This window comes from Petaurus breviceps, unplaced genomic scaffold (genome assembly GCF_028583685.1).
Source record: "Petaurus breviceps papuanus isolate PSGF00001 unplaced genomic scaffold, PetGlider_PUasm1.0 188, whole genome shotgun sequence".
In the NCBI taxonomy this organism is placed as follows: Eukaryota; Metazoa; Chordata; class Mammalia; order Diprotodontia; family Petauridae; genus Petaurus; species Petaurus breviceps.
The window spans coordinates 34,188,320-34,214,602 of NW_027185804.1; the positions used below are offsets into that span (position 1 = coordinate 34,188,320).

Genomic DNA, 26,283 nt, shown 5'->3' on the forward strand with positions numbered 1-26,283 from the left:
GTGTGTGTGTGTGTGTGTGTGTGTGTGTGTGTGTGTGTGTGTGTGTGTATTGTTGCTTGTTAGGATCAACTGGTAACTTCTTATTTTTATTCATCTTGCCATCTACCTCTTTTATTACCACCAGTTGATTCTATACTGCTGAAGAAAACAAAACAAAACAATAAAGTACTGTCAGTGCCTCCTAAATGTTATAACCCCCGGGGGCAAAGTCCCAGTTGCCTTGCCTTGGTTATGCTTCTGCCATGGACATATAGGCAGTAAATAACAGGGCCAGGTTTCAACAGCAGGTCTTTTAAATCCAAAAGCCAGTGCTCTTCCCATGAATTTGACGCTTTTAATAGTGTGGTGCCAGCATCTTCCCTAAATGAAGCCTTTATCCATTAGCCTTAGATGTGAAGAATATTCAATAACCAAGTCAGTGAATGACAGGCTGACTTTGGGTAGGGAAACAAAAATGTTGATTCTATTGAGTGTTCCTGATGGGGCTGACTATGTAAAGAAAGAGAGTGAGCTTGCTATTTCAAAAGCAAGTGCAAAGTATTTTTCCTTTGCTTTCCTTGGATTCTGCCAGTAACCCTTTCATAGTCTAAATAAATATTGAATTTACTTACTCCCAAAGGTCTGGATGCAACAGCGACACCTCAGGCTCCATTAACCTTGGCTGCCCTAAGATGGAGGGGCACACACATGCCTAGTACAGTGAATCTGAGCTTTAAAATGGCTCTATCCCCCATCTTCTTCAGGTCCCCTAGATCCCCTTGTGGGATAGGGGGAAGAAGCCTAGGGCATCCCTAGGCTTCCAGTGGATATTGGAAGACTGTCATGATTTGTTGGTTTGACTTAGGGCTTGAAGAATCTGTCCCTATTTCCTAGGATAGATTCTGGGGAGCCTCAGGGAGTTCACTATTCTGGAATTCTTCCAGGAAAAGAGAGTTGGAGCTGAAAGGGACCTTGGACCTCACATAGTCCAATTTTTTCCTCCTTCAGATGAAGGAACTAATACCTAGACAGGTTAAACGATTTGTTCCAGGTTACTGAGGTGATGAATGTCAGAGCCCCCGTTTAAATTGAATTGAGTCAGAGGATTCTAGACTCAGTGTCTTTTCCATCGTCCCAAACTGGCTCACAGGTCAGGAGAGAGGAGAGAAGATGCTGTTTGGAAGGTAAAGGGGCAGAGATTGAATATCTGTTTCAGTGGGAGAGGGGAGAACATAGGAATTAAGCATAATGTGGGACAATAATCACCATCATCTATATAGTACTTTTCAGTTCATGGAGTTCTTTTCTCACTGCAGCCCTAAGAATTGTTGTTGTTCCGTCCTGGTTAGACTCTTGATGATGCCATGTTCAGTTTTCTTGGTAAAGATATTGAAGTGGTTTGCTATTTCCTTCTCCAGCTCATTTTACAGATGAAGAAACTGAGGCAGACAGGTTTAAGTGACTTCCCCAGGGTCACACAGCTAGGAAGTGATTTGAACTCAGATCTTCCTGACTCTAGGTCCGGCTTTCCCCACTGTACCCCGTAGCTGTGCAATTCTGAGAAGCAGGTCGCTTTAACGGAGGATCACAGATACAAAAAGAGCCAAGGACCCTTAGGTTCTGTGCTCTCTCATCCTTTGAGCTCTGATTCTGTCATAGTAACAATAAGAACACTGGGTCAATTTCCAAAAACTTCACAATTTACAAAGTATTTTCTTAATAACCCTGTGAAAAAGGTAATGTAGACCTCCATTTTATAGAAAAGGAAAGGGAGTCATAGGTAAAAATGACTTGCCCATGGTACCAGGTGGCTGAGCTGTGATGGACTGGAAAAAAAAATCCTAGCCTGTTAGAGGTAACAGGGATCCTAGAGAAGATTTAATGAAATCTGCCTCATTTTTCAGGTGAAAAGAAATGAGGTTTAGAAAAATAGATTGACCTGGCTAGGGTCATACAGCTGATGAAGGGCAGAATAGGTACTCAGAGCCCAGTCTTCTGACCCCAAGCCAGACTGCGTCTCCATGATGCTACCTCCCATGGCAAGGGCAAGGTCTATGCAACATGTGCTCCCCAAGAATGGGACAGGCTGAAGAGATGCCTGGACAATCAAGGCCTTTATTATAGGGCTGTCATGGGAAGGATGGATCAGATTTGCTCTGCTCAGCCTGAATGAGAAGAATGAGTAGCAATGGAAGGAGGCTGAGGAGAGGCAGATTTAGGTTTGAGATCCTGGATTCAGAACTCAAAAAGAGCTTGGAGGTCACTTAATCTGACCCTTGGATTTTACAAATGAAACAACTGAAGCTTAGACAAGTGAAAGGTCTCACAGATACAACTGATGAAAACAGGATTTGAAACTAGATCTTCTGGGTCCAGGGCTCTTTCCACTTTATTTCATTACTTGGACTTCATGACAATTAACACTGTCCCCAAATGTCTCTAATTAGAGCTAGCATTTCTCTAGTGCTTAAAGATTCTCAAAGCACATGAAAGACACTCTCTCATTTGATCCTTATAGTTCTAAGAGATAGGAACTATTATTCCCATTTTATTGATGGGGAAACTGAGGCAGAGAGAATTCAATCATATATATGTATATGCATATGTGACACATACATACATATACACAAGTACATGTGTGTGGGTGGGTGGATGAAAGAAAGGGAAGTTGTATTACTTCTAGGCTGGTTGAACCATAGTATAGTGGAAAGAACAATGCATTGGTAGTCAAGAAACCTGGGTTTGCATCTCACCCCAGACATTTCCTAGCTGCATGAATTTAGACAATTCATTTTCCCTTTCTTCTTGTCCACCTCCCTTGTAAAATGCAAAGGAGGAGAGAGGAGCTTGACACAATCCTGAAGATGCTTTGCAGCTCTAAATACTATGATTCTGTAAACTCACAGGTTATCATTCCAATAGCTCTCTGCTTTATTTGAACAAACCAATCAAATATAAGTTATTAGTCACCTACTATGTGGAAGGTAGTGGGAATACAAAGAGGAAAGTGATGCAATCGTTCCCTCAAGAAACTCGCATTCTATTGGGGAATCACAAACATTAAAAAGTAAATTAGGGTTGGCTAGGTGGCACAGTCCTGAAGTTAGAAGGCCCTGAATTCACTCAATAAGAATATTGGGTCAGCCTCAGGCACTTGCTAGCTGTGTGACCCTGGACATATATATGTACACACATATATGTATATATCTTAAATGTATATAATCACATATATTAAGCATATATACATGTAAATATACATTTATAAGACACATGTAAGAGAAAATGATTTTTAGTAGGGGAGGGTACTCTTAAAAAAAAAACTATTTCTAGGATGTAGGAATGTCCATTCTCTCTAAACACAATCTCTTTCCTGACCAGAAGAAATTTCTCCCAAGTAACAGGAGGGTGCAGAGCTGGTCTCCACCTTCTGGTACATACAATAAATAAGATACCGCATAACAATCCAGTCCTGGGGAGAAGCATTTGTACTTATGTTTTCAGAATTATTTTAAACTCTAAATCACTAACCCAGGCCAGGCTGTGGAATAACTGAGAACAATCTTGTTTCAGAAAAATAAACACCAATGAGCAAAAATGAAATTAAAATATAAGTATGTAAAAAAGGAGTAAATTACAAGAAGAGATTCTAGGATGGAGAAAACAAGTCCAGTTTGTGGGCAGGAATCACAGGGACAAGAGAGGGAATGAGAGAAAGGCAGAGAAGGTTTCTAAAAGAAAGTAGAACCTGTATCTTATATTTTTCTTGTATAACTTTATATATAGGTACATATGTTGAATCCTCTGAAAGAATGTAAGCTTCTTGAGAGCAGGGGCTGTTTTATTTTTGTCTTTGTTTTATAGGACCCAGTTCAGTTTCTGGTACATAGTAGATGCTTAATAAATGGTTGATTTATTGAGTAAATAGAGAGAAGCATGGCATAATGAAAAGAATGTGGACTCTTGAATTGGAGTACTTGGGTTCAAATACCTATTTTGGTGTTTACTGACTATCTTTGTTAGCTTAGGCAAGTCAGTATAGCCTTTTTGAACCTCCTCTATGAGATGAAGGGGACTAAATGACCTCTACATTTTAACCCCTTCAAATGAATGGTAATTAAATAGTCTGGATGCCAACTCAGAGACCCAGTATACTGCCTAATCTCAGACAATTTCAAAGTCAAAGTATCGTGGCTGGCTTCACTTTGTGATTTTTTTTCATCTACTCACCAGTTTTCCATCCCTAATTCTAGAGAATATATAATACCTAGAGATTAGTCATTCATTAGTTTAAAGTTAAAAGGATGGATTAGATGACCCCTGTGGGTCTCTCAGAACCTTTGGATTCTGCAGCACCCTCCACTTGGAGGGCATTTTGTTGATGAGACAATATGCACTCAAAATATGAGCCAGGCAGAGAGGACCCTTCAGTGAATTGAAGGCCCTCCTCTTCCCTTGGGAAAAATCTTAGAACCACAAAATGTCAGAGTCAGGAAAGACCTCAGGAAGTGGTCCATAAAATGTCCAACCAGGAAAGCCCCTTAGAACATAGAATAAAGAAGGGACTTTAGAAGACAGAATGTCAGAACTTGGAAGGACTTTGGGACATGGAACGTTGTCAGAGCTGAAAGAATGCTTACAACACAAAACATAGAATGTCAGATCTGGAAGGAAATTCAGAATGTAGAATTTCAGAGCTGGGAGGGACCTTACAAAATAGAACATAGAATTTCAGGACTGGAAGGGAACTTAGAATGTAGAATATCAAAGTTGGGAGGGACCTTAGAAAGTAGAATATCAAGGGGACCTTAGGAAATAGCACAGAATGTCAGAGCTGTAAAGGAACTTTGAATATAAAATATCAAAGCTGGGAGGGACCTCGGAGTGAATGATAGTAGGCCTGGAAGGGGCTTTAGATACCATTTGGTCAAAAGAAACTCGATTTGAACCTGACTCTTCTTTTCTCTGAATCTAACATGCCATTTTCTATGTGGCTGCCTCTCCAGATAGAGAACTGGATTTGAGTAATGAAATTATTTGTCCCATGTCACCCAACCAATCAGCAGCACTGCTAACATGTGACTGTTATTTTTGTGTTATGATTTACGGATTCTGTAATGGTGGGATTTAGGAAAGGTAGAAGTAATGTCACCTGAGAGATAAATCAAGGAAAATTTGGGGCAGGGGTTTTTACTGGTCACTTGAGTGAAGACTCAAGACCAATCAATTATTTCTGTTTTACAAATGAGTGAAAAGTATCCAGTTGGAGATGGAACTTTAATGAGAAGGTCAAAGTGAGAGGTGTGTGTGTGTGTGTGTGTGTGTGTGTGTGTGTGTGCTTGCTGTCAGGCAGCATATAACTCTCCCACCAAAGAGGCCAAGGAATCAATGGAGTCTAAGCAAAGATAGAAGCTTAGATCACTAGGCACTATTAAGGAATGTACTTTAGTCATACTGGCCTGGAGTGAGAGAAACAGACTAAGGTGGAGGGGTAAGACTTCTAGGATCCCAGAGCTTTGGAGCCTCCTGGGAGGGCTAAAGAAGGCAGCTGCATGTCTTTATCAAAGGTCATCATCAAAGCATGACCTGAAGCCTACAAAGGGAATCTTTGGAGTCCCATGGAGAAGCTTCCTCATCCAGGGGACCAGAGACCTAGAGGGGTCACAGCAGCTGCAGAGCTGTTGTTCAAGGGGCAGGAGGGGAAGACCTGGCAGACTCTTTCCTAGAGAAAAGGTTGGGAGCATATTCTAAGTGGACTGGGGATTTCACTCAAGTATGGAGTGGTCAAACCTGTTTTCTCTATCAAGGATGATGGATAGAACAAAAATGGCAAATACGGAATTGACCACTAAGATGAGAAAGGAGATAACAAAAGAGCCTTTGGGTGCCTTGGATGAGCTCAAACCACCAGGATTGCCATGGACAAGAGGGCATAGACTGCTTAGAAGCAGAGGGTAAAAACGGGTGGAAGTTGAAAAGAGACCAATTGAGGCTTAGCAGAAGGAAGCTTTCCTGACAATTAGGGCTGCCCAAAGTAGCTATCTTGAGGTGGGGGCGGGGTTCCATCACGCAACAGAAGCTGCAGAAGCATTTGTCCAGTACATTGAAATATAAATTCCTTTTTGGGTATGGGTTGGATTAAATGCTCCCCAAGTCCCTTCTAAATGAAAAATCCCATGATTACCTCTCTCAGACTGCAAGCTGTGGAGAAGGCATAGCTGACCTTAGTAGAAAGACCCCCTCACCTGGCAGTTCCTTATCCCAAAGAACTCACAGATATAATATAGTCTCTTTCCCTCACTGGGATTCACTTCTTACATCTTGGGCTAGTTACCCAACGTTCCCAGAGCTCCTTATAATCCCAGTCTGGAAAAAGACAGTTTAGACTAAAGGAGGGCCTCTTTGCTCTCAACTCCTTTGTCCCAGACCAGCTGACTGTCACCTACCAGAGAGCAGGCATCTTAGGGGATGAAACATTGGACAAACAAGTTTGGATTGGGGATGAGGGGGAGAAGAGAAAGCTAGGATTGTGGACTCTGTTGATGAAGGCTAAGTCTTCTGAGGTGCTGTAGTTGGGTGTGGGAGGTGTTGGCTACTAGCTGGCTTTGCCCATCCCTAAGGACTGGAGGCTAAGGTTACTCCAGCATCTTTCTCAGGGCCTGCAAATCAGGAGAAAATGCAATGAGCCCCCCCCAAAGCTCTGGTTAGGGTCCCACCATGTGTAAGGACAGCAAGGATACAAAGATTTTGGGGTTTTTGTTTTTTTGCTTTGAGGTAGACCCAGTTTCATAATTCTCTGTGGGTGTGTGAGTGAGGATGATGGGGACCAAGAGGCATTTCCTTCTCTCTAGCCCCCTGACATGGGGCCTTCTTAGCAGGGAGCTCCAAAGAATGAAATGAAGGAAGGACAGATCAAGGAGTCAGGTTGCAGGGCAAGAAAGGCCCTGGAATTCACTGCAGGGAATGGAGAAACAAAAAAACACCAAGGCTTCCTTTGGGTCAGCAGAAGGAGAGACTCCCAGGCAGCTAAAGACTCCCAGGGTGAGGAATGTTGGGAAGAAAACCTGGTGGTGTTTCCATGGAAGCCAGTTTCCCCACACCACCTCCTCTGACCAAAGCCACCTCTGGGGCCAGAAAACCAGGACAATCACCCCAGGGCCTCCATTCGGTGTCTCCCAGTCTATGCTGCAGGAATCTGGCAGCTGGGCAGTGACTCAGAAGTGGGGGGGGGGTGCAGGGAGCAGAGGAGGAGCCTCCTCTAGCCAAGTGCTAAAAACAGATCCGAGGGTCAGAGAGTAGCCAACAATCCCCCCTGCCCTCAGCTGCTTTTAATAGACAGACTCTATGACTTGAGAGGTCAAAGAGACCGTAGAGACTAGCTAGTCCTCCAATCCAATTACAGAAGCATCTATTAAGAGACCACTAAATGGAGGGCACCATGTCAGGGACTGGTGGGGCCAAAGGCAAACCAAACAAAATGAAGACTAGCCCTTGCCTTCAAGGAGCTGCCCTTCAAGGAGGGCATTCACTGGGGAAAACAACCTGTTAACAGATGGAAATGCATGTGATAGTTTGAGGAGGAAGGGAATGGAAAACTGTGGGCATCAGGAAAGGCTTTCAGTAGGGAAATGACTTGTGAGCAGAGACTAAGGGCTGAGGTGAGGAGGGAGTACATTCCAGGCAGGAGATGGAACATCAAGCAGGCTTACGAGGCTGTTTCTGAAAGTGATCAGTTTGACAACTAGGATTTATGCAAATGAGTGCTGGAACACTGGAGGTCCACAGAACACAAAACTCATCTAGTATAACTTTCCCAGTTTACAAATAAGAAAACAGAGACCAAGAAGAAGCATTAATATACCCATTTTACAGATGAGGAAACCAAAGTCCAAAGAGGCTAATCCATTTGCAGATGGATAGTGCCAGAGCCAAGATTCTGAGCACAGGATCTCCAGATTCCTAGGTCAAAGTCCCTTCCATAATGCCTTTCTTGGCAGGTCATAGATTCATATGTCTATTTAGACCTTAGAGACCAGTCCTTTCATTTTATATCTATGAAAACTGAGGTCATAGAGGTTGAGGGACATGGTCAAGGTCACACAAGGAATTAGTGTCAGAAACTTGATCATAATTTCTCTTGCTTCAGAGCTGATGCTCTCATGTGCCATGGGGGCTACCCCTCTAGAAAGCAACCAGCTGACCCTGAGAGGCCCAGTCAAGGCTTCGAATTTCTAGATGCCTCCAGAGAAGACTTCAGATGCACCTTTGTTAGCTCCAGAGGTGGCCACATAACTTCAGTGGTGATAAAGATCTTCTCCAGCACCCTCCCATGGACCTTTCAGCCTTCTTTTCTCCCTGACCCCTCTTCCTCACTCCTAATCCCCAGCTGATGCTTCTCTCTCAGATCTTATATCATAACATTAGAGTGGAAATGACACTGGCTTTGAAGCCAGGGGACCTGTGTTCAGATCCCGTCTCTAATACTCCCTATGTGACCTTGGACAACTTGATTAACCTCCCTCAGGCTCATTGTCCTCATCTGTAAGATGGGTGTGGGGTAGACTCAACTCCATGGCCCAATAATCCTCTCTGGAGGACTAATAGAAAGTCATGGCCTGGCATCAGGCTGGATGAGGGACCTTGGATGGGGATTAGTTTACAATTCACTGGGGGAAAAGGCCTTGGGAACTGGACCATAGCATCAAAGTCTAGAACTGGAAGGAGCTGCAAAGGCCAACTAGTCCAAGTCACTTATTTTACAAATGAGGAAACTGAGGTCCAAAGAAAGGGACAGACCATAGGATCATGGGTAAAGAACTGGAAAGGACCTTTGAGGTAGAACTCCCTCCTAGGGCACTGGCATTTTCAGAGAGGATTCTAGAAGACAAAAAGACTTTCAGAGACCCAAGGAGATTTCAGGTTCTATGACTCAAGTCCTTCTTTCAGCTTGAAAGTGATCTGACATTCCTGAAATATTCCTTAACAGCAGCAGAAGAATTTACTGCTGGAATTGTCCAGGTTAAAACAGAGGATGGTGGCTTTAGGAATGCCTCAAGTCTCCTGGGATGTGCCCATGGGATCTAGATCTAGCTATAGAGAGGGAAGGGACCTCCCACACCCTCTAGTCCCACCCCCTCTCCTCTGGCAGATGAAGGAACCAATGATCAGAGAGGGTAAGTGACTTTCCCAAAGTTACAGAGACAATAAATTCTGGATCTGAATCTAGATGCGTTGGCCCCCAAAGCCAGCACCATACTGCCACCGGAGAAGGGCCTGAAATTGCTTCACTGTTTTTGTTTTGTTCAGTCACTTTCAGTCCTGCCTGAATCTTCATGATCTCATTTGGAGTTTTTTTTGGCAAAGATGCTGGAGTGGTTTGCCATTTTCTTGTCTAGCTCATTTTACAAATGAGGAAACTGAAGGAAGCAGAATTAAGTGACTTGCCTAGGGTCACACAGCTAGTAAGTGTCTGAGGCTGGATTTGAACTCATATCTTCTGGATTCCAGGCATGACACTCTATCCACTGAGCCAACTAGCTGCCTTACTGTAGTCATTTGAACAACCATTACCACCCCTCCCCCACTTGAAGCCTCCAGACAAACATCAATCTTATTTCTTCTTCTCTTCCCTCCCACCTAAGTCATAATAATGATAATAATGATGACTGTCATTTATATGTATGATTTAAAAAGTCGGAAGGAAATTTACAGACATTGAGTCTGAGATTCTCACAAAAACCCCTGAGAGTTATAAGGTAGGGAACTGTCTATAAAATGGAGATGATCACAGCACCCACCTCCCAGAGTTGTCGTGAGGAGAAAATGAGATAGTCATTGTAAAGAGTTCTGTGAATCGTAGAGAACTATCCAAATGCTATCTTCTATGGCCCAGTGTCCAGACTCCTACCTCCTCCTCCTCCAAATGATGCCTTCAATGGACACAAGGCATCTATCTACCTCTGTCCCTTAGAGTCTTTTCTCTACTAATTCAGGTCACAAGCCATCCAAGGCTTCTCCTGGCATGAGATTCTTACCCATTTCCTCCCACAAACCCTCCATGGAAGATTCTTGGATCACAGAAGGGAACTCAAAAGTCACTCATTTCAACGTCTTCATTTTACAGATGGGGAAACTGAGGTTGAGTAAAGTGAGGTACCTTGCCTGAGGTAACATAAGTGCTAAGTAACAGAGCCAGGATCCAAACCTTTTCTTCCAGGAAACCTTCCCTGATATAACCCCTGTTGTTCAACAGCCTTATCTCTTACACCTTGACTGAGTACTTCACATTTCTTCAAGGCACGTAAGTAATATGGCCAGTTATCATTATCTTTACTTGGATCTTAGCTCCCTCATAAACTGTGAGCTCCATGAAGACATAATCTGGTCTTTTCTCAGCTTTGTACCTCCCCTTGCACTCTGTACACAGGAGTGGCTTAATAAATGTTTGTTAAATGAATATGATAAAGAACTTGAATTTCAAGCTGAGAATGAATAGGAAGCAAGTAGAACCAATGTTCTTTACCTTTTTTATTACATGGACCCAATGGCAGTTGGTAAATCTTACATACAGCTTCTTAGTTTTTAAAACACATTACACAAAATACACCAAATAACAATGGGAAATTGTATTAAAATTTGCTTAGCAAAATATAAGAAAAATGTTTCTAGAAACCAGGTTAACAATCCCTGAATTAGAGGAAGAGAGGATCCCAAGTGCAAAATTAAGAACAATTTTTAAACATATAACACAAAATACATCAAATTACCAAGGAAAATTATACTAAAATCTGGTTAGTGAATACATAAAAAAATAAGTTCCCAGATGCCAGGTTAATAATCATTGAATTAGAGGAAGAGAGGATGCCAAGCACAAAATGAAGAACAATGTTTTGAAGGCAGTTGAGAGGAGATTCCGGGAATTCTGCTTTGAAGTTCTAGGCTAATGCCAATACTTCTTTTGTCAACAACCATTCTTGTGGCTGGTCATCACTTACCAGTAGGCAATGGAGTTCTTCCTCCATTTTACAAATGTTACATGTGTCTATCTACCCTTTTTCTCTTGATCCTGACCCTTGATTAGCCCACCTCCTTCCTAGTCAACCAACCAACCAGTCAACAAGCTTTTAATAATTACCTCCTCTGTGCCAGGCACTGCCCAAGTTACTGAAGATACAAATACTGCAGTGAGTCCTTGCCAGAAAGGAGCTCATACTCTCCTGGAAGAATCCAGCATGTTCACAGAGAAGTAAACAGAGTGACTATATATAACATAAACTATAAATTCAGAATGATGAGGGCTGGGGAGAGGGCATTAATCAGGAAGGGCCTTCAGAAGGAGACTGGAGCTGACCTGAACCTTGAATTGGAGCTGAGAGCTCTAAGAAGCAGACAAGAGGAGAGAAAGAATACCAGGAATGGGGAACAGCCTTGCTAAGGTTCGAAGGTAGAAGATGGAATTCCAGTTTGGCAAGAACATGAGAATGTGAGAAATGGTGAGGGACATCCCCAGAAGGGGGGTGGAGAAGGTTGTCCCCTGTGTTCCAACTAAGATCTTTAATACCACTTAGATAAGTCATCTGCACTGTTTGCCCATCCCACCAGGTATCTTTCCTCTGCATTTTGAGTCATGTATACTGTTGCTCACACACAGTGAGCCATTTCCCACCTCTGTGCCTTTGGCCAGGCTATTTTTCATGCCTGGAAAGCACTACCTCATTTTGTTTTTTGATGTTCCTACTAACTCCCCGGTGAGTTTTTAGAGGCCCTGGTTTCTTTCAGCTCAAGCTCAAATGCCACCTTCTCCACGAGGACATTCCTCTAGCTGTTAGTGACTCACCCGAGAAAATTGCCTTGTATATATATTTTATGTAACAATTAAATGTGTACATATTGTCTCTCCAATAGAATGTAAGTTCCTGGAAGGCAGAAACAGTTTCATTTCAGACTTTGTATCCTTGGTGCTTAGCCTGTTACACAGACACTTAAATACATGCTACTTGTTGAGGAGGAAGAAAAGGGGAAAGAGAGGAGAGAAAGAGAAGAGGAAAGGAACAGGACAGAAAGAGAGAAAAGGGGAAAAGAGAGAAGAGAGGTGAGAAATAAAAAATGGACCATGGAAAACTGCAAGGAGAAGAAATGGGAAAATAAAGCCTAGTTGCTCACTCCTCTCAGCTCCCTGAACCCTGATTCTGATAAGAGTTCTGGAAATTCTTAGATGGGCATAGTGTCCCATTAACTGACTTGGAAACTCCATTTTACTTCATTCTATGGATGAGGAGGAAGAGGAGGAAATGAGCCAGGAAGAGAGCCTTCCCTACATTCTCCTCTGGTCTGTGAATGGAACAGTATGGACTAGTCTGTAGAATGCTGCCCTTGGGTTTAGGCAACATGGCACGGTTCACCCTGGCTCTGAAATTTATAAGCTGTGTCTATCACATGACCTTTCTGGATCTCAGTTTCCTCATTCACAAAATGGGGATGACAATGTCTGTAGGAACTATATTCCATGGCTGTTGTGAGGAGAGAAAACTTTGCAGAATTTTAAAGGTCCTGTCAGTCAGAATTATTCCCATTCAGGAAGTTGAGGGGCCCACGAGTGGGATTTCATGCAGGTGGATGTGAGGCCAAGGCCCTACGACCCTAAAGGGCACGAGTAGGTAAAACAGGATCCCGGGAACCATGAGTATAGCTGCATCTGGGGAAGCCCCAAGGATAGAGTAGAGAGAATAAGCCCAGACAGACCCCACAACCTGGGGAGGGGGATCTCTGATCAGCATGATACCTCACTATCTCTTTACCCGGTTCTTTTCAAAGACAGCATGGACTGCTCCTGAGGGATGAGAGTGGAGACCTGCATTTCTCCAGATGCAGTGAAAGAAGGCTTCCTGTCCCAAGTCTGGGCTCTCCATACAAACAGATACATACGGCATTGAAGTCCCAGAGGTGAGAGAGATGCTGTCCCATGACGGGATTGGGGAAAGAATGAGAGAGGGAAAAAGAGGGAAGCCCAACACAGAGTTGGGTTTGGATCATGAACTCAAAGGTTATCTTATCCAGGGGTTCCTGATTTGAGGTCCATAGATAGATTAACTTGGATGGGGGAAAATTTACATCTTTACCTTCACTAATCTCTCACTAAAATTGATCATTTCCTTCAATTACATTTTTTGTCTGAGAAGGGAGCCATAGGTTTCACCAGAATGCCAAAAGAGTCCACAACATTGGAAAGGGGTTAAGAACTGTTGATTTAAGTCAACTTCCTCATTTTACAGGTGAGGTAATGAGTATAGAGAGGTTGGGTGACCCTCCAGGTCACATCAATGGCAAATGGCAGAGGTGGGATTAGAACTCAGGTCTTTGAATCATTGCTCACTCCCTGGCACCAAATGTTTACTCCCCCTTCCTCCCTTCTTCTAGCCCCAAATAAGTTGAGCAGAAACAATGCTCCCTTTAAATAAGTCACCCTCCATTCCTAAGATTGGTTTCCCAGGCTCCCATTTCACAGAAAAGATGTAGGTGCCCACCTCACTTCTCATTTCTCTCCATCCCATCAGCTCACAGATGCCATCTGCCCCACCCAAAATTCAATGTGGCATCAGACATGGGCTGATACTGACAGCCTGGATGGCCCCTTTTCCCTGAATCCAGAATCCATCTAGAGGCTAATTTCATCCACAGAGCAGTGTTTAATCTTCTAAGCTTTTCTAGGCCTCCCTGAGGAGGGCCACTGGTTGGGTTGGTCAAAAGTCATCATGCCCACAAAGTGAGGTTCACCTTGTTCCTGGTAAACTCTGGAAAGGAGAAGGATCAGGAGGACAAATATGGGTCCATTAACTTGGAGTGGACTCTATTGGGCTGGTGGTCCTGAGGGGAGGCTGTTGCTATAGTGGGAGGCAGCTAGGCCCCTGGAATGAAAGTAGGGGCAGTTTTTTTTTCCAGAGTCAAAGTTGCCCTGCTTCCTTTTCTAAGGCAGGGGAAGCTTACAGTACTATTGGCCCTATTTTTCAGTCCTAAGACTGACTCAGTTACCTCACACATACCCACACATACTCCCTGAGCATTCATTTCATGAATACATAAATGCATTCAACAAACATTTATTAAATGGCTGTGTGCTGAGCACAATGCTTGGTTTAGGGGAGAATTTTTTTTAAACTGGATCAATGGTTTAATAGGGACTTTACAGGACAGCTAGGTTGCTCAGTTGGTAGAGCAAAGGACTTGAGTTCAAATGTGGCCTCAAACACTTAATCCTGTTTGCCTCAGTTTCACCATCTATAAAGCTAACAGGAGAAGGAAATAGAAAACCACTCCAGTATCTTTGCCAAGAAGATTGAATAACAAATAGGCACTTTATGCATGAATGCCACCCCCACCAATGTATGTCAGCACCTTCTCTACAATCTCTAGTCTCAAAGGAATCCAGTGCTTGGAGCACCAAGAAGTGAATGGTCCAAGGTCACACAGCTGGTATGTAGTAGGCACTGTGTGTTAGCTACTAATTTAACTGTGACCTTGGGCAAGTCAAGATCGGTTTCTTAATTTGCAAAATTTTGGAGGGGCTGCACTCTGGTCTAAAACATGCATTCCAGCTCTAAATTGACGGTCCTTTAGGTGGGAAGATAGAAAGTTTAGAAAAAAGTAACAGGTTCCCTGATCTCCTGGATCTGGGTTTAGGAAGGGTGAGATATCAACAGATGTGTAAAACATGACATTCACAATAAAAGCATCAGAGGGAGCCCAACAAAGTGGCTGAGAGGAGATGGCTGGAAAACCTGAGTTCTTCCGCCTCCTACACTTATTATGTGTGACCCTGGTCAAGTCACTTAAGCTAAAATAGTTTCTTCATCTCTAAAATGAGGTGATTGTGCTGAGTTTCTGCTATAAATCTATGATTGTCTAGGAACATATTCATTAGGGAATGGCTCTTCATACATATTTGATGCAAAGGGAAATAAGCTCTCTGAGGACAGGTAACCATATAGCTTAGTGTTGTACCTGACACATTGTGAGGTCCTAAAGAATGCTTGTTGAAAATACTATGGGAAGTCAAGGGAAGGGTGAGTTCCTAACAAAGCTGGGGAATTTAGGGAAGGCTTCCTGGAAGAGGTGGCATTGGAATTGGGCTCTGTCCCATGCCTGGAATGCTCTCCTTTTCTTACCTCTGCTTGGAATCCCTTACTTTGTTTAGAGCTTACTCTCAAGGCTGTATGAAGTCTTTCCTGATCCTTCCCATTTTTAGGGCTTCCCACTGCCCTGCCCCAAGTAACATTGTATGTATTCTTTATTCTCCTTTGTATGTCTGTATTCTGCATTTTTTATCTGTGTACTTGTAGGCACCCCACCTTCCCCCCCTCCCATCCTCCAGTATTCTGGAAACTTCTCAAGGGGTTGTTTTATTTTATGTGTTATATGCCCAGATGCCTGGACCATAGTAGAAGCTTTAATATATACTGGTAGAACTGCATTGGACCAAATTAAGAGTCCACAGTTAAGTGAGGAAGGGAAGGCATTCCAGGGCTAAGAAAAAGCCTGTCTTGGAGGGTAGAATATAGGCCTGTGTAGAGATGCAGGGGCTGGGGAGGGTGGAGAATTGTCCAGTTGGTCTGAAGCACAATAAGCCTTCTGGGAATATTATGAGATAAGGTTGGAAAGATGAAATCCTTGTTAGTGAGACTTCAGGTAGTGAGGATGTGACCCTTAGTTCTTCCTCTCAATCTTCGGTATCTCTGTCTTGGATCCTGATGGATTCCCTTGGTCTCCAGTCCCCTGGCTATGAGCTGGCGCCCATCTGGTCCTGAGCGTAGCTAAAAGGGGATACACAGTGACCCAGATCTCCTGACTTCCAAGCTGATCTGAGAATCCACTACCTCAGGCTGAAACTAGAGCCCGGCGCTTTTCTGGAGATCTAGACGAATAAACATGTTATTTTCTAGACACCAAGTCAGTTTTCTGAGTTCTCCAAGACCCCAACTCTCTCTGAGAACCTACTACTGCCATTCATAGGAGTTCAGCCAGGCTGGGCTCCGCCTAGGTCAAGTCTGTGGCAGCCTGTTACCCTAACCCTAATTCTGATCTCTTATTAAGGAAAAAAATAAGGCCCCAGGCAGTATCATCACCTCCATCCAGCCCCTTGTTAAGAAGATTCCAGAGGCCTGGACTGTAAGCCCCAGTGGGGGAAATACACATGCTGGGTCCTCTGGGCCCAATTCCTTTCAGTCTTTGTCAATCCATAAAATTTAGAGCTGAAAGGTACTTAAGAGGTCTTCTAGTCCCACCCCTTCATTTTATGGAGGAAACCCAGACCCAAAGAACTGATGTGACTTACCCAAGGTCTCTTTGCCCCTCCAGTCCAAAATCAGTGTAGTGGACTTGCTACTAAACCACAGCACTCTACAACTCCAGATTCTCTCTGGTCTTTTCTAAGGCTTTGTCTTCCACTGACTTTCTCCATCCTTCAAAAGATCATAGCTTGAAAGTCAGGGAGTACAGTCATTTTACAGATGAGGAAACTGAGGCCCAGGGAAGTTAAGTGACATGTCCCTGGCCACACAGCTATAAATGTCTGGGATGGGATTTCTCTCCAGCAGAGTATCTCCTTTCTTCTCTGAGTTCTTCTATCAGGAACCTGTGGCCAGTGGGAAAGCCAGTCTTCGTGCACAGCTGCTCTCCTTTGCTAACTAGCTTCCCTCAGTTCTTCACTTGGGGTTAGGATTTACTAGGTTTTGTCTGCCCCACAGGCACTGAGACACTGGGAGCCCTGGATATTCCTGGGCTACTCCGTACACCTGCAACTGACCTGGGAGAGGAGTGCAAAAAAGGGCGGGGCAGTGCAGGAAAGCACATCTGGAGGAAGCAGAGTTGCTCATCTGCAACTGAGGCCCAGGGCCAACATCTGTACCGGGGCCTGCCCGGCCACCTCTAAATCTGAGCCTCTGGCGGCAGAGGAGAGGCTGCTGGGGCTTGGTTGGAATGGCGTGTGGGGCGGGGTGGGGGCAGACAACGAGAGAAGGAAGAGGTTATCATGTTCTCCCTCCTTCTGGGTCTCCTGGAGTGGTGTCCTTCCCCACACCATAGCTGTCCAGTGGTCTGACCACTTCCTAGTGCAAGGAAACTATTCCAGACCCGTGAGCGACTCTCAGTGGGTGGATCTTTGCCGGGGCATCTGTCCCTTCCACTAAGTCTCTGGAACAGTCTGCTCACCTGGCATAGCTTCGCCTCTGGCATCGCTGGAGAGATTGGAGGTTTCCCTTCAACTCAGTTTCTCCTTCAGACATCATTGGCTACCCCTTCCTCATTCCCAATGGCTTAGAGAAATTTGGGCAATGCTGTGTCTGTCAAAGGCCCGGCGGGGCCATCCCCCAAGCTGAAAGCAAAAGATGCCAACGCTGTTCTTGCTTTCATGGAAGCGGCTTTCGGGAAAGGGCACAAGGATTTCTGCGCTGCAGCCCCACCCCCGAAAGCAGATTTTTGGACCCTTCTAACACCGCAGGAGGGATGGACCTTTTAAGGGTGGATGGAGTGGGGAAAAGAAAATTGGGAAGGAGAAAAACATCACGGCCCTGGGGACTCCAGACGCCTAGATCCTTTCTTCCCCCCCAACTCCTGGGGCGTGCGTGGGTGGGAACAGGTACTCTCCAGTTCCGGCTGGCATCCACTTACCCTAGTGGAAATGAGATGGAGACTAAGGGATAAGAGAACGGAAGATCGAGAGCTTCAAGGAACCTCAGAAATCACCAAGTTCAACCCCTTGATTTTACACATAAGGAAATGGAGGCACGGCCGCTTCAAGTGACGCCCAACATCACACAAGTATTGACCAAAGCATGGAAGGCAGGATTCGAGCCCTGCAGACTCTCTACTAGCAATTTAACGACCTCGGAAAACGTGCCGAGATCCACAGAACGGGCCGCCAAGCCCCTCGCCAATACACACTCTCTCGGCCAGCCCCTCTGTCCTCTGCAGCAGCCTCAGAGGAGGCGCGCGGGACCGGCCCACCGTTTAGGTAACCGCTGCTGCTCGCGTGTCCGATGAGAAGTGGCCAGAGGGCTGCTAGCGTGCGGAGGGCTCGTGCTCACTGCTCCTGAACCCCAAGACTCCCCAGAAATTCACTGGGAGCGCGTCTCTAAGGGCTCCAGCCCTTAGGGTTCTGGCGCGCAGCAGCAAAGCGGATTTCTCATTTCTATTTCCGTGCCCCCAACAAAGAACACGAAAGTCCAGGAGTCCAGGGTACTCCAGGGCTCGCATTTTGATTTTATTTTTGTTTTTTTAATTTTAGAAATAATTGCAAACAGCTGGAATTCTTTTTTTTTTTTTCCCTTGAGGGGCAAACCCCCGGGGATGGGGAGTACTTTTATTAATGGTGCGTTCACGTTGGGTTTTAAAGCTCTGCCCCGGGGATTCTGGGACACGCAGGTTTTCCTCGTGGACAAAAATAAAAAGAAGGAACCAAGGAAAGCTTTGGGGTTACTCGCACACCAATCTGTCCTCAAGCACCGCTTAACCTCAGGGAAATTGCTTATCTAACTGTCCCACCCGCTCCAGGCACAAACTTCGAGGAGGGCCGCGTTTATGTGGTCCCCCGGCAAGATGGACGGCAGTCACACACAACCAGGCGTCCTAGCTTTTTACTCCATGGTCTTTTACCCATCCGCAACTAACTGGACACAACGATCTGTTTACATAAAAATCAATCGATTTACAAACAATTGCCCGCCACCTCAGAGCTTGGACTTGGGTGACTTTCTCAGAAACCATGAATTTTTTATTTTGGTCTCAAGCCTGTTTGGGGCTGGGGTGTGGATGGGAGAAACTCCGCACTGCAGATTAGATGCGGGTACATTTAATGAGGAAATCCCACTCATCTCAATCGGATGTATCCGAAACTAGGGCGCAGCTACCTTGTTTATAAATCCACACTCCCGCTCACCTTCTCTCGCACTCAGTCTCAATCCACAGTCTGGTCTCTCCTTCCTACCCGCTCCCCCCCCTCTTTCCCCCTGTCACACCGAGCCACTTCACCCCCCCTCCCCCTCCCCCCTCCCCCCCTCCCCCCCCCCTCCCCCCGCCCCGTACATACTCTAATAATCATACTTTCACCATCACTTTTTCTGGGTTTCTCTCTTCCTCTGTCTCATACACTCACTGTTTCAACCACATTTTCGGAATCTCTGCCCTTTTTACAATTGCCGTTTGCCTTCAGTCTTCAGTCTCTTTAGGTCTGTTTCTGTCTCTGTCTCTTGTTTCTGTCTGTTTGGTTCTCTCTCTCTCTCCAGATGTATAATCACGTTTACAACTTCATTCTCTCCGAGTCGGTCTCTATCTCATACATTTATTACCGGTTATAATAGGCATTGTCTTAGTCTCTTTGTGTCTCTCGGTCTCTCCCTTTTCTTTCATATTTTCTTTTACATTCCATTTTCTCAGTCTCTCTCTCTCTCTCTCTCTCTCTCTCTCTCTCTCTCTCTCTCTCTCTCTCTCTCTCTCTCTCTCTCTCTCTCTCTCTCGTCCATATATTCCATTTTATATTTCCGTAGTCTCTCTCTCTTCGTTTCTCTCGTATTTGTGCCCACAACCTCATTCTCTTTGTCTTTGCCTCTCAGGCTGTCTGTCAGACGGACATTCCTTGTTACAATTCACATTCTCTTTTCCTCTCTTTAGGTCTCTGGGTTTCTGTTTCTCCCTTCGATCTCTGTCTTCATGTTCATGTTCCATTTCCACTCTCGACCTCTCTTTTATAAGCTTATTCCACTTTACAATTCACATTCACTGTCTCCACTTTGCCTTCCTGTCTCTCTTATATTCGTGTTTTCAGCCACATTCTTTCTGTCGCCGTCTCTCTATATCATTCCCTTCTATAAATCATATTTTTGTCCATGTCTCCCTCTCTTTTCTTCTCAAATACACAGTAACTTTTCCTCCCATTCCTTTATTCTCTGTCTTTCTGTCGTACACATATACCACTTTACAATTTATATTTTGTCTACTTATTTCTTTTGTTCTCTGTCATTCTCTCCCTCTCAGAAATACATAGTAGCTTTTACAATTCACATTGTCTCTGTGCCTCTCACCAAACAAACAAACACATATTTGGGTCGGGTTTGTATCTAGTCAAATAATCTGTGAGAGAGCAAATGTCTCTTTCTCGGACAACTATTTCCTTTTTACGAATGATATTTATTCTTTGGTTCTTCGAGTTCACAATCTCTCTCTCTCATCACTCTTGTGATTAAACCACATTCTCTTTTCTTTGTCTATCTCTTTGACACAATCAGAATCTCTCATCAGATACAATCTGGGCTCAACGGTCACCACTTTTCTGTTTCGCAGCCTCAAGGTTACCACACAAGGAAAACTTAGAACAAAACCCAGCCCCAAACATTCTGTCTAATTTGATCGAAAAAAGAAATCCTTGCCTTGCCCCCCCCCCCCCATTTCCCCCATTCCACAGGCTCTGTGCTCAGGGTTTCCGGCCGGCTCCTGGGGGAAAGCTTCGCTAGGACTTGGTTGTAACTAAGCCCTGGCCAGGGGAGGCGAGATCAGATTTGACAGATCCGTTTTTAAATGTTGGATCAAAGCAAAAACTTTGTCTCCCCACCCCCATCAAAAGAGAAGGAAAGAGCGGAGGACTCTGTCACACACACACACCAGCCATCTCCCCACAACTTCGGGTTCCTGACTTCTTGATTTGCGGAGCTGGAGAGGCCTGATCCCCGATGCCTGGGGGTTTCATTCGTAAATCGAGGGTCTAGTAGTGGTGTCTCAGACTGTGGCCAAGCACACCGAGCCCCAGGAATGGCCAGGAGTTCTCCACTATGTTCATACATAGCAGGGCTCAGAGGTGGACACCTCTCCCTCAGGAGGCCCCCGGGACTCCAGGTGTCCATGCTGTGCCCTTCCGAGGCTGGGACTGAGGTTGCTACTGTTTTTGGTCTGGAGCTCAGGAAGAAGGAGGATCAGAGTCCAAGACTTAGTTGGACCTAGGTGACCTTCCCAAACTCCTCCATCTCTGGGGTGGAAGGGCCTGAGACGAACCTCGAAGAAACAGGAGACACAGAGCCCTCAGAGGTGTTCAGACCTGGTTTTCTTAAAGGGAAACAGGGAGACTGGTAGGGACTGAAGATTCGGGTTCAGCTCCCATTGGAATCTGGCAGCACTAACAGAGCTGTTCTGAGTTCTTAGAACTGGCTTCTGGCTTGGATTGGAGAGTACCTAAAGGTTCTGAGTAGTAGTTCTAGCCAAGGTCACCCTTCGTCCCTTCCTCTCTTTGAGGAACTCAAGACCCAGGCAGAAAGGTTGGACCAGGAGCCCGAGGGCCTACGGCTGGGAGGTCAACCTCCCTCCAGACAACTGGACGCCAGTTTGGGCCATTTGTTCGAGATGTCCAGGCAGTGGCCAAACTCCCAGGCTGGTACCAGGTTTCTTCATAGTTTCCTTTCAGACAGACTGAAAATTAAGAAGCCAGTTTCCCTGGGTTCCCTCATAGGAGAGAGAACCTTCTCCCCCTCCCCCACCCCATCACCATCACCACATGAGGCTGAAATCCTGAGAATTCCTGTAGTGTCTGTAGCCTTGACACTCAGATAGGAAGAGAGCAGACACTCCATCCACCATTCCCTAAATGGAGTTCTTTCCTCCAAGTGAAAGATGGAACTTTTCCTCAATTTTTTTGGGGGCAATCTGGCCAAAACTTTTGGAAGAATATCACCCCAAGTTATACCTGCTCTGTTGCTGGGAAACGTGACACATTTAGAGGCCAGAGGGATCTGCCCTCCCCCCATTCCACCCCCTCTCCATGGGAAGATCTCTGTGTCTTCTCAGTCCCTTTTATGCCAATTACCAGCTGGTTGCCTTCTACCTTTCAAAGATCACCCTCAGTCTAACCCTTATGCTCTGATCTGAAAGGCAAGAACTGAAGAAAGGGAATTTAAACAAGAACAGTAACAATGAGATTAATTGGAGGAAGTGAAGGGCACCGAAAGGGGAGACAAAAGCCCTAAGTTGCAGCTACTTTCTACCTATGGGAATCTAGGCATCATCTGACCTTTCTTGGCTTTACTTTCTTTATCAGGAAAAGTGAATATGTTGTTCTGGATTATCTCTATGGTTTTATCTATTCAGGCTTAGGAGTCTATATGATTGAGATAGTAAATAATTTTTCTGCTTGAGAACCTGGGAAAGACAGGTTGGGTGTGGGGAAGAATCAGGGAGATATCTTGGCCATTTCGGACTGAAAACCGAAGTCATCTGGTATCCCCAATCCTCCCTAAAGCTGAGTCTGGGGTCTCTCTAACCCTCATTTGTTTTAACAGCTATGGAACTCCCAGGGAGCATAACCAGTGAGGATAGCAAAGAGATTTATAAACAACCCCTCTCCTCCACCCAAAACTTGAAGGTCATCTTCAGCCCTCCAGCCTCAGGCTATAGGGCCTCGTGACTATTGGAGAAGGAAGGGTCTGGTGTCAGGGTCATTTTCTCAGAGGGAAAAAGGTTAGCATTAGGGGCCAGGAAGAAAGATCTCATCTATCCAAAGGATTTCCCTCCCCCCCCCCCTTTGGCCTATAAACAAAACCACATAGGAGGCCTCTTTGATGAGGTTTTGTTTTTTATTTTAAAAAATTCCTATAGGAACTGCAAGGCAATCTCCACATCCCCCTTTCCTGATCCAGCCTCTCCAGCTGAACAATAGCTGGCAGTTTGCTAACAGATCTGAGCACCCTCAGAAATGCAGGCTCCATGTAGGGGGCACATCATCTCCCTGTTTGAGCTAACACCAGCCCAAGAGACACAGTGGATTTTGACTAAAAATTCTTATAACCCTAGGGGGCAAAGGGATTATGGTGTGTGTGGGGGGGGGGGGGAGGGTGGTGGTAGAGGAGGTGGTCACCTATCCCAACTCCATAAACTGATTGTCTAGAAACAGAGATAAAGTGTGTGAGGGGGTTTAGAGCCAAATCTGCAGGCTTGCATGTTTCAGTATTCTGGTAGGAATTCTTGGAGCATGTCTATGTGCTTATGTGTGAATATAGGGTTTAGGGTGATAGGATCTAGAAATCTAGATAAATGGGACTTGGTGTAGACAAATGTCCCTGTACTTAGAATCATAAACTTTCATAGATGGAAGAAATTTTAGAGACAGACTAATCCAACCACTTTAATTTTTCAGATGAGAATATTGAGAATGGGGAAGTGAAAACAACTTCTTCAAGTTCAGGGTTACAGGTTGTTAGTGGTAGAGCTGCGAATATAGAGGGGAGTACTATTCTTCCCAAGTTAGTTCAAGCTACACCCCTGTCTAACCCCATTCCTCAAATGAACTGGGTCTTTTTGACAGATTCTGTGGAAGTTTTCTGCATCAGCAGATGACTTGAGTTTACACTGGATGCCCACTGAATTGCAGGTACTTAGGGGAGATTAAAAAGGAGACCAAGTCTCAGTCTGGCTAAATCCCCTGGTAGGGGCAAATAGTTTGGGGAGGGAGGACAGGTAAGGGGACATTTGGGCCCTAGATCTGGCTCTGTTCTTTCGTTCCTGAGGAAGAAAAAATATCTTTCAAGGTCAACTGTACCCACAGCCTGTCCCATCCCATCATCCAGAGCAGACATTATCAACTTGTGCTCAATAAACTAATACACACACAAAGCATTTTAATATAATTGGTTTCCATTGTAATTTTGTGTATTTTATTTTACTCATTTGAAAACATAACTGAGAAGGGTGTCCATAGACTTCGTCAGATTGTCCAAGAGGTTCAAGACACACACAAAAGATTAAGAACCCCTAGCAGAGGAGAAAAGAATATCACCCTGACCCTTTTGGAATGCATGACTTTCTTCCCCATCTTCACTTATTTTACAGATCACTACAACTTGCAAATGGTTAACCAAAGACCCTTTGCTTGACTCCTGTAAGAGTACTTCCCATACCAGGGCTAATCACGGGTCTTTCTCTGGCTCAAATTAAGTTCTCAGGGCCACTGAAGGCCGGGCTCAGAAGAGAATCCTAGAAATGGCCAAATTACATTTTCCCTTAGCCTTCCAGGCATCCCCCACAGAAAGAGGAAGATGGTTCTGTAGAATTCCCCTCTATCATTCTCCCTTCAGGATGGAATTAGGGCTTCTCAAGAAATAGAGACCTGGCCACCACAGTGGATGAAGGGTGCTCTGGGACAGACACAGTCAGGCACAGAAAGAGAACCAGACAAGTCTCCAGTCCTGTTTCATTTCTGGCTAGCTTAGTCACTTCTTAGCCCTTTGACCTTGGTCAAATTAGTTCAGTCCCCTGAGCCTCAGTTTCCTCATTTGTGAAATGTAATTTCAAAACTTGGAAGTCAAAAAGAGACCTTAGATAGCACCGAGTCCAATCTCCTCATTTTATAGGCTATGAAAGGGAAGGTCCCACAAATGGAAAATGACTTGCCTAAAGACACAGGCATCTAAAAATGTGTCGAAGCAGAGATTAGACTGAGAACCTGGTGAGCCGAGTTCTCAGGACCTTCCACTGGTTATGAGGAAATTGGTTTGTAAACTGTGGTGAACTATGAATATATAAAATGTGGATAATTATGATTTGGAAGAAAGGTAAAGGAAAGGACTTGGCCTTAGACAAGGGCCAGGGAAACCAGGTCCCACCCTTGGGAGGATCCATCGCCTTATTTCCCTCCCTTTGTAGTTCCTCTGGCACTATTTGGGAATACAGATGGGACAAGGATTCAGCTGGAGGAAAGTCTGGGGGTAACCTCCTTGCCTCAGGCTTTCATTTCCCGCCTGCACCCCAGTGCTGGCAGCCAAGCCTTGCAGGGACCCAGACCCAGAGATCTCTGGTCTTGTAGAACCCAGAAGCTTCGGGACACCCAAGTGTTGGGGGTGCCCCCAAACGTATTTGTCCCCGAAACCGTCTCAGGAGACTTCGGGTCAGAAGTGAGAAAGATGAGGAGGAAGAAAAGGGCAAGAGAACTGAGTCACCTAGCTCGGGTTCGTCAACTTTCCCACCTGTAACACTTCCCACCTATAGAACGGCTGGAGGCATCATCCCTGCTGAGTTCGGGAGGGAAGCTCTGTGCTCGCCCTGAGCTGGGGACTTCGCGCCCCTAGATTTTTCAAAGTCCCGGCCCCAAGGAAAAAAAAAAAAACTTTGCGCCTCCTCAGACTCTGGAGTCTCTCTGCCGTGCCTCCTTCCGCAGGCTCCAAAGCCGTACGGAGCCACGGGGAGGACGGGGGCTCGAAGACTGGAAGTCAGATGGGGTTTTTAATTCACTCGTAGCCCTGGAGGCCCCAGGCGATTCGGGAGAGGTGGCCTGGCCTTGGAATTGGAACACTATTCTAAGGTGGAGAGGGAAAAGTGCAGAAAAACCACGGAACCCAATTTTGTCTACTCCACTCCCTTGTCCTTGTCCAAAAGCCAACTTGCCAGGCCCTAGAACCCAGACCTGCGCTTCCCTGACTCTTCCCTCCAGGTTTGCCCCTTTTCTCCTGCCACACCCTTCCGAGGCTTCCGGTGCTGTCTGACTTGGGGAACCGGGACCTTCCCGGGGCGCGGGAATGGAATCATTTGAGAGGGAGAGCTCAGCCCTCATCCCTTCCCGCTCCCCAAACTTCCCCCAAGGAAAGAAGTACGGAGTCACTCACCGTAGCAGGAGACCTGCAGGGGTCCGTTGTGGCCACCGCTGCCCTCCGGGAGCTTAAGGCTGCTATCCGGGGGTGTTTTGCAAGATCCCCTTTGCAGGTAGAGATGCGGTGGAGGTTGGGGCTGGGGCGGTTGCGGCGGCGGATATTTGCTGAAGGAGCCCCGCGGCCCGGCGCCGCTTTGCGCCTGGCCCGCGCTGCTCTCCAGGGGCGCAGCGGCGTCTTGCTGCTGGGGCTGCGGCGGCGGAGGCTGCTGCTGCTGAGGGGTGTAGCGACCCCGGCACTTGGCCTCGCCGTAGCTCTGGCCCTTGGCCGCCAGGAACGCGGTGCTGAACTTGTCAGCCGCAGGGAATGCCCGAAAAGAAGGCGAGCTCTCGCGGCTCTGCGAGGAGACCGGGCTGTAGTAGGCGTCCATCGCGGCCGCGGGCGAGTCGCAGTAAGAGACGCACGTCTCAGCATTCATGCCTGGAGTGGGAGGGACAGAGCCGAGGGGAGGGGGCCAGCCAAGAAGCCGCCGCCGCCGGTCTTCGCAAGCGTTTGGAGAGGGAGGTGAACGGGAGGGGGGGGGGGGGGGGGAGGGGAGGGGGGGGGAGGGGGGGAAAGGACGGGGGACGAGTGAGGGGGGAAAACCGCGGACGGGGGGGGAGGGGGGCGCGGCGGAGCACAGGTCAGAGGAGGACACGCG

The 26,283-nt window shown here is 45.9% G+C and overlaps 1 protein-coding gene across 1 annotated transcript in view; it reads right to left on the minus strand.

Annotated features, from left to right (window-relative positions):
- The window catches only part of ALX4 (ALX homeobox 4), a 63,872-nt gene extending 37,799 nt beyond the window's left edge, over window positions 1-26,073 (minus strand). Inside the window, exon 1 of the mRNA XM_069091467.1 lies at window positions 25,602-26,073. Within this exon, the coding sequence (XP_068947568.1) occupies window positions 25,602-26,061 (460 nt within the window). The 5' untranslated portion in view covers window positions 26,062-26,073. The remainder of the gene's footprint in view (window positions 1-25,601) is intronic.
- Between the last annotated feature and the right edge of the window lie 210 nt (window positions 26,074-26,283).